The 12,482-nt window shown below is 34.3% G+C and overlaps 1 protein-coding gene across 2 annotated transcripts in view; it reads left to right on the forward strand.

Moving 5' to 3' along the window:
- LOC149792143 (uncharacterized) overlaps window positions 1-12,482 on the forward strand; it is a 102,482-nt gene that overhangs the window by 55,135 nt on the left and 34,865 nt on the right. The window contains exons 11-12 of one of the 2 annotated variants that reach the window (XM_089969349.1): window positions 6,180-6,290; window positions 11,931-12,024. The exons of the other annotated variant lie outside the window; for it this stretch is intronic. Coding sequence (XP_089825475.1) covers window positions 6,180-6,290; window positions 11,931-12,024 — 205 coding nt within the window. The remainder of the gene's footprint in view (window positions 1-6,179; window positions 6,291-11,930; window positions 12,025-12,482) is intronic. 2 annotated transcript variants of the gene reach the window in all.

The raw sequence follows: 12,482 nt of genomic DNA on the forward strand, positions 1-12,482 counted from the left end.
GAAACCGGTTTGCATGACAGAGATATTCAACGAAGAACACAAAATGTTGATGGATGACTCAGGATGTATATGTGAATAAATACGGATACATAGATGGAATAAACTCGTCCAGATCACATCAATATGTACGAGCGCTTATGAAAGACAACCCAATTTATTACTACATTCGCAAAGAATGAAAGAGGAAAAAGACAGAGGCAAATGTGTACCATATACATGAAGAATAAACTTATGGAACTCTGTATGCCCATTGACTTATTAACTACTGAAGTAACATACTGAGAAGGTTATGTTACATTCGAAGTTTTAAACGGTTCAGATTGAGGCACCATTATGCGTTTCAATATTTTCAGGATATAATATTTTGCATTTACAAGCTTTCTGCCAAATTGACCTTCGTAATTAGCTTGATAGGGTGTTATGTAAATATATATTTGTTGTAACTCCTGGTACACTATTTTGTCTAATTTGTTGTAATTTGTATTCATGGCTGTAAATTGTATGTCATTTTCTTTAATTGAAATTTCGTACGTGCATCTACTTTAATATATTGATTACGTAATATTGCATACGATCTATAAATAGACGCTTACCTACGTGTCGATATTTACTAGTAATACAATTGTTAGCAAATATCTTTACATTTTTAGGACAGGTTAGTCAGGTAGCAACTTAGAAGAATTAAGTTAATTCCCATTGGATGGGTTAAATCATGTGAAATATTGTACGAACGAAGGAGATTTGAAAATTGTGAAAAAGAAGCGGTAACAGACTTTTCGCCTGCATAAAAGTAATTCAAACTAGACAGAGTTCTCGTTATTATTTCTTTGTTCTTGTTGTAACATCAATTATGCATTATGTACATTTATATATTATTGGAGAGGAAATACATTCATTTGGATTGTGTACCGAAAATAGAAAGAGCTCATTGAACTATAATATTATGTTGGAACTATTGTGAATTATTAAAATGCGTTCTGGGGAACTCGACGCTTCAGTACTGTTGCAGATCAGTATATTCTTGAAATGTATACGGAACATAATTTTTTATGACTTTAATACAATTATTGCAGGATAGTTTTGGGATTCAGTTCATAACAATGTATGTTCCTCTTAAACTTTCTTTTATAATATTGATAACCTTTATGGGTGAAAGACCTACCAAAACAGAAACACATACAAAATACAAACATTTGCAAACATGTTTTGGTAAATTGATAAGCATCTCTTTTCTAGTGGTCTGGTGGGTTCAGAAAAGGTCCGTTTATTTTTTTTAATGCACCTAATGCTCGTATCTCTCCGACCAAGCACCACACATACAACATCGACAACATCGATCCCTACAGCAAGGATTGTTTAGGATGGTAAACGCTGACGAATACTATTTACCTTCAGAACCACATTTCTACGTCTTTAGTAACTATGAATGTTGTTGATTCACACTCTTGTCGACGCTGTTTTTTTGGCTGTGGTCGTTGTGGTACTGGCTGCTCTCGATGCTCTTGCTCACTTATCAACTCCATAGTCCAGTAAGTTTTATGTGAGATTCTTACTCTTCTTCGTTGCGGTATTGTCTTCACCACTGCCTTTACGTCACCGGTCAGTACTATTTTTCTTCTGTTTGTTTTTCCTCTAGATCGGATTCCTAATTTAAGGCTACCATGGACAGTTCGTCCAGGAGGCGAAGAGAATAGTCAATGTGCACCCGAAGTTCCAACATTGTCTTATCATTTTTTTTGGGGTATTGATGCGACTCGCGAACGCTCAGCTTTATATGCCTGAAATATAGATGTGAAGGAAAACATCTCTTACACAAACCAATATGCACACGACACACAAGACCAAACACATGGAAACAATATTGTGTGGATCTCAAAGAAAGTACTTTTCAATTGTGTGGTATAAAAACGCACTACCCTCGCAAAGAAAAATACATCTAGGAACGGGAAGAATTCGCTTTTGGTGAGAAGGCGCAAATGACAAACAGAGCCATACACCAACATACAAAACACGCTATCATACAAGTAAGGGTAATAGGTGGTAATAGACGCACTACTATAACATTACATACAAACAGGCACAGTAGGAGGGAAAGGACTTTCTTGTTGGGGAAAATAAAAGCAACGATTTGCACAAACAATCACCCATGTTTGGCACGTTGATGAGTATCTCTCTTTCTAGAGATATTGCTAGCCCTCAAAATGTATGTTTTGTTTTGGCTATTCCTTCTGAGTTATTTAATTTCTGGGATGACGTTCACGTCTCATTGATACCTTTACAACGTAATACATCCTGTCTTTTATGAAAGAGAAAGAGGACACCTCCGTTTTTACTCTCCCTTCTACCGTAATTTGTTGCTGCTTTTATTGCCGTATGTTCTTCTGTTGTATATGCCTCTCTGACCACTCTTCTTTCTCCATCGTGATGTGTTAACGGAATAAACCATTTATTTTATCTTGCACTATTTTCAAGAATTTCATGTTCCTCATGTCATTAAGTGTCTGAATCAGCTCATTCCTCATTCACTGCAGATACTCGTAAGCGTCATCCAAACTTATTAACTTTGAAGGGATGTTGTTTGTTGAGTAGACAGCTATTGTTGACCAGACTTGCGAGCTCACCGACTTATTAGCCTTAAGGACGGACGCGATATTGCTGCGATGTGGGAACGTGAATGAAATCACGACTCATGATAGAAGATAAGATTAGTAAACATATTAACACGTCATTAAATTTTGTAAGGGAAAGCCAAGACTGTGTTGATAAAGCTAGTACACATTATTTATCCATGCACCATGGAATTGGTTCCTTTCCATCACACATTATGTAATCTGATTGATACTGCATTTGTTCTCATAAAATCGGCGATCCATAAAAATCAAAATAGTCCACACTGTTATATTGGGAAAAGTGCATGCCGATCTAATGGGTTGACAGCTGTCGTCTGTGCTGATAATACAGGCAGGAATGAGAAAATTCGTCCTTTGCACACCACAAGATTCCAAGAAGGCGTGTTACAAAATGTGGGTCAGAATGTACTGTAGTTCCCAGATATACATTCGTGTTTACACGAAATGATAGTTCATCAATCCACACTTGACATTTTCCTGAGAATGTCTGTTAGCTAAAGCACTAAGCGGATCGTCTCCTTACTGTATTTTAATACAGCTTCAATGAGTTTGATCTCCAGAGAAATCATTGGAGGGGAGCAATGGTCACTCAAGTCTTGTTACCACTTCCTTAACACCTTCTCGTCGGAGATCAGACTACAAGCGTTATTAAGATACTCTTCCAACCTTTCTTGACTCATCGTCATGAAAATCTGACTAGGATGATCGTTTTGACGTCCAACACAATATGCACGGATCAGAGGTGTAATTATTTCAGCTACATCCATAGCAAATAGGAGACTAAGTATTATTCTTGTTCTGGCCATCTCGACATCGAATTTATTGATAAGCATCGATAGTCATTAAAGTATGGGGATGGTGAAACACGATTAGGGCAAACCGTGTTTTCATATCAATATCACTTACAGCGGAATGAGCAGAATGTGTATCGCTAGGTATATCTATAATTTTGTAACTCCTGGACCATAATTTTATTTCATGTTATATTTTTTGTTCATCACAATGTGTAGAGACTATCTTTAGTTCTGCCTGGCCTACGTGACTTGAGTATAATATTTCATAGGATTTATAAATCGATGTTAACGTATATGTGGAAACGCAGTAACAATAAACTTAATAATAAGACTTAAAATGGCACCTTTGTTTAGTTTCTCAGTGACTATTGAGAGATCGATGTTTCGCAAATAAATGCATGGCTTCCCCTTTGTTGCGTGAGGTCAAGTGAGCATGCTTAATTCGACGTAAAATCAACAATGTATATTGTCAAGTGTGGTCTATAGCGAAGTACAGTTGTAATATACGGTGTCTGTAAGAAGAATGTTAAGCAAGCAGATACATTTCTATATTTGGAGTCATGCACACTTATTGTTTCTCTTTTAAGTCTGCATCCGTATTTCATATTGTATTCATGCATTTCACGAGAAGATAAACATTTGTTTAGACTGTTCAATGGAAATAACAAGTACTCATTATTTGGACTATACTATTATTCTGAAGGTGTTATAAATCATTCGAAGGAATTCTGCACAACATCATCTTGATATCGTCACGGTTCCTGGAGGATCAGTACATTTCCGGTATTAAGATTTGTAAGGAACTTGTTATTCATTTATTACTTTCATGGTCCTTCATAAGGACTATTCTGGATTCACTTTATAATAATGTATTTATAACGTTGATAATAAAATTGTTTAAGTTTTGTGCTTCTGTTCTGTTACTGAAGTATTTGACGGTGTATGTGTATGTGTGTCTGATCTAACCACGAGACTGGATTATCCAATTCATTTTATAATAATGTAAGTTCCTCCCACATTTTTTATTGACAACGTTGATAATTAAATTGTTTAAGTTTTATTAAATTTGTTGGTTGTTGGTTTGTGCTTCTGTTCGGTTACTTAAGTTTTTGACCATAGCGTTGTAACGGTATATGTGTGTGTATCTGATCTAATCACGAGACTGGATTATCCGATTGACTCAGAAAAGAAAACATTGCTGTGAGGTCTACTATAAATTTCAAATCTCGATATGACATAACCACGGTTTACACACAATTGGAAAATTTCATCTCTCAAAGAAATTTTATTACTCGAGTCTCCCAATGCTTTATTAGCATTTTGTTTACAAGAAAACTCATTGTATCAAAGTCTAACCCAATGCCAAAGTATCACAGTTATTGTACAAACAAAATTGAGATACAGTTACATAATGTAGTTACAACTGAGATATTTCTAGAATTCCAGTGATAATAATAATGCACAAGTACCAAATATACATAGTTGAGTCCAACTAAAGTAAAAGTCTGAACTCAAGAGTTTAATTCTTTCTATGAGAGCAGTCTGTCGAACCAGCTTTATTTCTTTTCACGCATCAGTATTCAAATGCTTAGAAGTAATTTTAAGGCTGGGTTGCGAATAATATTTCGTCAGTAGCTTAGCTATCTTGGTTGGTCTACCTCCAGAATAAATCTCAATATGGTAGTTCATGTGAGATTCTAGATTTTCAAGGGCAAATCTTGTCACAATATAAATCTCTGCCAATTTGGATTCATTGTGCTCATGGAGAGGTCGCTGTTTTACCAATAATAATTTCGGCACGCTTAGGAAATGGTTTGGGCATGGTACATTTGCGGTCGTATCATTTGCCGTCTATACAGATTTTAATGACATGTTTTCAGGACATAACCATCTCTCTCGAAATATTTGCTTCACATAGTTCTAATACTTTTACATAAATTTTTCTATATCCTCACCTGATGTATTGGCGTGTTCCGAAGATTGTGTTGCCATTTAATTCAACATTATCTGAAGTATCATTCTCCTGCTCTTTTGTTTTTGTTTCACAAACCTCATAAATGGCACCGTTTGCCATACATAATCTAAGGGAATTTAGATTTTGTTGGAGTTCATGCATTTTGTAGTGACATGTATGTTTAGAGGTAACAATTCTTGCTGTCAAATGTTTGGGTAGATTGTTTGCCTAAGATAATGATTTAGCAGTTCTTATTTAGTTTTGGTGTAGTCTCACTTTGTGTGGAATTGACGTTCAGAATTATGTCCCACTGAAGTATTCGAATTATTAACACGAGGTGGCAGGATAAGTTGACTGAGTACATTCGTATTAATGTTTCATTTAGTCGGCGATTTAGTTTGATATTTTCCACTTCGTTCAATAAAACTAGCACAAAAAAAAACTTGTATGACGCAGAGGATATGGTTGATAGATCAAGGCACAAAAGGTCGGTATGTCACTTGGGTCCATTAACCTACATAGATAGGTTCGATATGAATTTCTTGATTACTTGAATATTTTTCAGTGTGCTCTCTTTATCATCATAAAGTCTATGTGTACCATTGACAATATGATCCGCATAGCTGTTTCAATAGCACTGCAACACTATTTGTACACAAAATAGGTTTACTACATTTGTATAAAAGAGACACTTCTTTCTAGAAAATGTTTAACTCTTTATCGATTGTACGGAAGCGCAAGATATATTTCAAAAGTTTCAAAGGTCACATTTTATTTAATTAGGACACTTTATTTTCTCAGCATCAAGTACTGCAAGCCCTGGCTCAAACGCAAGACATTCTTCTGCCTCTTTAATTTTGAATGTTAATACAACCGCAGCTAATGATCCAACAACAAGAACATCTGAAAGAGGTCAGTGAAGTCACAGTGTACTAAACATGACAAAAACTCAAGATGTAACGGGGAGTAAGAGATGTTAGGTAAATAAGCTGTATCATTTTATTCACGTATACATATATATATATTGGGATAAATGAAATTTGAGAATAGGTTTCTATTTTCAAACAACGAAATACCAATTCCTGTATATTTCTAGCTAATTGCAATAATTACAAAATATTTATATTCCCGAACCGAAAAGGCGTTTATTCCTTTCCTGACAGGTAGTTCAACCTAAGTTATTTACTGATCGAAAATAACTTATATATTTGGAACAAAAACTAGTGTCAGCTAGAAACGCAAATATAGTTTCATGCTGTGATTAGTGAAAATGGTTTTGGTTATAATAGTGGAAACGGGACCAATACCAAATAACAAGCTCAGTAGGAAAATAAACCATTTTGCTGTCCGTATCCTTGAAAATCCAGTATTATAATGTCATAAACCGAGAATATTTGCTATTTGTAGTACCATTTTCATACATAGTTTTGACAAATTTTAATGAATATGTACTTAAATCGGCGGTGGACTTATATTTTCTGCGCATAGTGTTGTGTCCATTATTACGTACGGGTGACATTTAGGATTAATGAAACACTGAATAAAATATGTAAACGGCCCACTGTCATATTTTTTAATATTAAACAATCTTGGACTAATTCTACGTTTAGAAGTTCATTAATGCTAGATACAATATTTCTGTGCATTATCTGCTGTAGTCATCGGAAGTACGTTAAGACATATATAACTACGGTTTAGAATTACATACTGATAAAGAAGCAAGTAAAAACATAAAAGTGTGAATGTAGGTTCTCGTGAATATGTGTTTGTAAACTTGATTAGAAAATAAAATAATGTGTGAATTTAACACCTTTTTAAAAAGTATTAAACCCAACTCAGCCAGTAGGATTGATATTCGTTTTTGTTGCTGTATCTGAATTTATGATATCTGTTTTATATCCCACTCATGTTAAAATACCAAGCATTTTAAATCATAAATTTATGTTTTCATGATGCCTAGCAGCATATTATATCATAATATTCAATATATTCAACACGCAGCTCAGTTACACAAAATGAAGGAATATAGTGCTTCCATAAAAGTGAGAGAGCATCCGCAATCGCATTTTCTTTTCTTTGATGTATCTAATGTCAGTATTGTATTTTTGCAGGATTAAACTCTGATTTTCATTTTTCATTTTGTTAATGAAAGTAAGGAGATTATGAACACTGAATACTGCAGAACGTAGAATCAGCTGAACGTTTGCGTATGGTCTTAATTTGTCAAGAGATTTCTGACATTTGTCAGACCAATACAAGCTGGAGTTCGTACTTAAGAAATTTGTCAGAGGTTCGGACATCATGGAAAAAGGTTGACATTTTCCAAATATATATCATGAAGTGTCACAAGCTTATCATAACTCACGTTCTGATATACATATGGCATTATTTGGCATGTAATTTACCATACTCAAAGTATCTTTTAAATGTTCACGTCTTATTGTAGACATAATAATTGTTTGTTGATTTGCTACATTTGTTGATTTCGTTTCATTCTGTGACATAGTTTAAGATTTACAATCGAAACATGAATTGGGTACTCGTCTAGGATCTGAAGTTCCCTAACAGAGATATCAAAAGTTGTCTTTAAAATTTAAATCGATTTTGTTTAGGAATTTCCATTTTACTTGGTACATAGTTTTGTTTCACAGAGGTGGGAAATCTTAATTGAAACCAACATTATGTCATCCATTGTTGAGAACTTTGCTCAAATACCTGTCATAGATGGGTTTGATGGGTTTTCAAGACATTATGATCTTTCTCTATAAAAGCTTATGTACCAAAACAAGAGATAAAGAATATTCTGATTAAGTATTTTGTGAGAGGTATATTTGATATATAAATTCTTTGAGTTTGATTGATACGTCTATCTCAGGCTCGTTCTTAATTTAAGAGTTTAACTGAATTCAAAGTTAGAGTATGGCCATAGAAAACATTGTGGATCTGCCGTGATAATTCAGACGAGCTTGAACTTGGTCTTCTATGTTTGCTAAATATGTCGTTCCGGTTCCCCAATATAGTCGTAATGGCATTGAATTTCACACTGTCCTTCACATTTAATGTGATAGATAGGTCCACAAATATCTTTCTTATAAGACTTATCCTTTAGGTGAACTAACATCTGCCTTAGGGTCCGGTACGGTTTAAAACACACGTTAATTTTGTTACGCTGAACAAAGCGCTTCAGTCATTTGGAAGTCCCTTTTACATAAGATAGTAATGAGCGTGAGGTTAAAGACTCGACCTACATCCGTTCGCAAAAACAGGGACGTGTGCCGTTACAACCTGCAACACATCTGGGACAATCTGTTAACATTGCTCACGATTCCATCGAGTGATGTTAACAGTCAGCAGAGACTGAATCAGTCTGCTGATGGAGTCCTTAGTGTGAGGACAAAATCTTCAGGGGAACTTTTTCTATACTGTTTTTGTATGCGATTGAACAGTTAAAACCTTGTCAAATTTGAATGGACATATTAGCATATCAAATACCTAATTTAATCATATTTTGTTACCATTTCCAACATTTAAATGTAAATGTGTTCCTGCTTAATTTTACGCTTTTTGCCATTATTTATGTTGTGAATGGATATTATAAATTCTTTTCGTCGAAAGTGAAATTAATTTCCACGCCACACACTATACAATAAAAAATGTCTGATGTTATCCATTGATTCGAGCTATTTTTCCAAGTGATCTGGAGGCTCAACGATTTCTTTCCTTGGTTTCATTTTCAAGAAATCAATATATTGTGGAGGAAGTTTACGAAGGTGTTGTTTGTTATAAAGAGCTGTTCAGGAATAGCATATCCCTATAATAAATGCAAACCACGAAATGAGTGGCACAGTACTTACAGGATTATGATAGAAACCTATAATTCTTGAATAGTAATTTATTGTTGCATTACTTTTCATGGATTGCACGGTTCGTGTATTAATAGTCAGTTTGTTTTGATACGACTTTTAAGATTTATTTTTATTGAAACAAAAGTATGCACTATTATAGTGGACGGTTCGAGCAAAAAGTTTACCCACCCACCGCAAGAAAACATTATTTCCTTTTGATATGTTAAAACGACCATTTAAGCTGGATGACATCATCGCAATAAATTCACTGAGTTTATGAAAAGGTGGCATCGTCAGAATAGAGCATTATTATCAGGTCATTGTACATCACAACATATATTATAGATTGTTGTTGTCCAAAATGAATCTTGTATCATAAATCTGTACTGGGTGAGACGCTTAAGCATCGAGTCCAATATAAGTTTTTGACACTTTTATAACGAGTGCCTGAAAAACAGATATTGCAACGTAAAGTGTGAATGGCCCGTTTAGTATACATCTTTCAGTCTTCTTGAAAAAATGTAAATATGATCAACGTAAATCAGTATATCGTCATCTATGAAAAGCAACAGAAAAGAAACGAATGGTTTGGATTGAAAGCTGAGAAGGGTCGAGATGCTATTAGTGGAAGAGGACGATGAAACCTATATCGAAATGTCTTGGCCCATTCATAGGTTATATTTTTGGTTCCCAAGGCACACTCTAAACCTATTTGATTTGGCTAAGATCGCTTCAAGGTATTCCCGGCGCTACTTTTTGTCATGCTGCATCATTGGCTTATTCTGAAATCTACAAATTAGCCTTATTACTGAATTTGTATTCAGTTTACAACAACTTGGTGATGTAGATACATGGATCTTTAATAAAACATGTACTCTTGACATATAATTTAATACTAATATACTTTAACCAAAGCGTATCCATTTATGACGACTGGGTGTTATCCAAGTTAGTCGCTACAAAACATAGACTTACAATAACACCCAAGTACATGACTGAGTCAACACAAGATGACGTCGGGTCGAAAATTTACGAATGCAGGGTGGACCAGATGCGTTCCATGGCGTAAAGCTTTCATTATCACGTCCTAGCGTGATACATTCGGTCTAATTGATACTGGATGGAACGCCTAGTTTGCTTTCATCCACAAATATCCACGTACAATGTGAATGATTTCATTTGGTTCATTTCTTGGTGCATTTATATTATGATCTATTAGGATAATACGTATGGATGGAGAACTAAATAGCCGTGGAATCATCATTTAATCCTGTGCGAAAATGTGGCTCTGAAAATTGACAGATTGCTGAAATTAACATAACTGACTTTTTGTTTGACCGGTATGGTTCATTGTCTAGATTAAATAGAAGAAATGTCTTTAAAATATTTCTGTTTATGAAAGAGACAGAAAAATAGGAATTGTTTTTCTGTATTGATAAAAAATTAAAAGATTATTATCAGTTATAAACTATCGACTTTCTACATAGATTTAGAGTTGAAGAAAACATTAGATTGGCAAGATTTACTTATGTTATAGATAACGCAGAGAAGGCAATTCTATGAATAACGAAAAAGCAGCATGCATCGCATATTCGTTGAGACTAAACTGATCGTTAATTAAAAAAAACAACCATATCTCATTTTGAATATTTAAAAAAGAATAGCAGAATTTGAGTTGAAATGCACTAAATTTGAAAAGTTTCTTGATTCCGGGGCTTGTTCTTGGTAAAATCAAATACAGGCATTAATAACGTTTTGGAGGAGTCCATTCCATGATGTTGAACACGTGCGATACAAACTACACATTTCTAATGAAGAGCCACGCGGTGTCAACCTAAGAATTTGATTACATTTAAATTGCAGCTGCATAACAATAATTAAACCCGACATTCATGATAACATTAAAAAAACTTCCTTTGATTTCAGCGTGACTAGTACATCGAATTTAAGGTTATTCACATAAATACAAATGGCATCCTGATTATGTGATTCCAAGACCGAGTTAATATGAGAAAAGACGTTAACGCACACTGAAAATTGATTGCGAAACGTCGGTGTATGTACTTGTGCATGTATTATATCGCAGCTAGAATACATTTACCTGGTATTTTGAATTAGTTATTCTGTTATAAGTTTTAATATTTTTTTAATAATCCAAGCACTAATCTTTGGAACAATAACTAAATGGTCATGAAGTTTTTTCGGGCATAAAATAATATATATATATATATATATATATATATATATATATATATATATATATATATATATATATATATATATATATATGTGTGTGTGTGTATGTGTGTGTATGTGTGTGTGTTTATGTATTCGAATACTCTAATTGTAATGAGCAAATTATGTCATTCACCGATCCACCTATCTCTCAAGCCCCGTATTCAACCGTCCACTTATTCCTGTGCATATGTCTGTCTGTCTGTTTGTATGTCTATCTGTCTGTATGTATGTATGTATGTATCTATGTATGTATGTCTGTCTATCTGTCTGTATGTATGTATGTATGTATGTGTGCGTGTGTGCGTGTGTGTGTATGTATTCATGGTATACGTGTAAATGTGTATTACTATGTGTGTGTTCGTGTCTATTTTGTATTCTTGTATGTATCAAAAAGAAATTCTGACCTTTGCTTCTGTGTTTGGGTAGTTCCTACTTCATTCATTCCTACTTTGTTTCATCATATACTCAGGAATATGGCCCATTCTTGGTGGTGCAGTTGGTGGTTTTGTTGTATTCATCGTTGTCGTCATCATCATCATCATCATTTTCGTGAGAAGACGCAGGTAAGAGAACATTCTTTGTAAGTCGAATATAACACATAGGTGTTGGACCACACACCATTATATATTTTAAATGTTCTAGCAAACCAACCCACTACGCAACCACACAAAAGTAAAATGTACAAAAAGGAAACAAGTTCATTGTATGTTTTCCTGGTACATCCTACACCTTTTGTCTAACACGAAAACCAAACAATAATGCACAATACAATATATTGTGTTTACAGTAATTCCTAAACTACACATGCACCAATCACACAATTTAGAACTATAGCGAAGATGCAACCCCTACAGCATACAATATGGTTCTGTTGTGTAAATTCCAATGTCCATCATTTTCTGTCTTATTTTTAAAAGAAAATGCGCCATTCAACATTATTTTATGCAAATATTTGGAAACACTATCACAAGTCTTTCAACGTCTTTTATTTCCGTTTTTAAATATTGGTAAGGCATCATTG

The sequence above is a fragment of the Sinohyriopsis cumingii genome, chromosome 9 (genome assembly GCF_028554795.1).
Source record: "Sinohyriopsis cumingii isolate HCF-2022 chromosome 9, ASM2855479v2, whole genome shotgun sequence".
NCBI lineage: Eukaryota > Metazoa > Mollusca > Bivalvia > Unionida > Unionidae > Sinohyriopsis > Sinohyriopsis cumingii.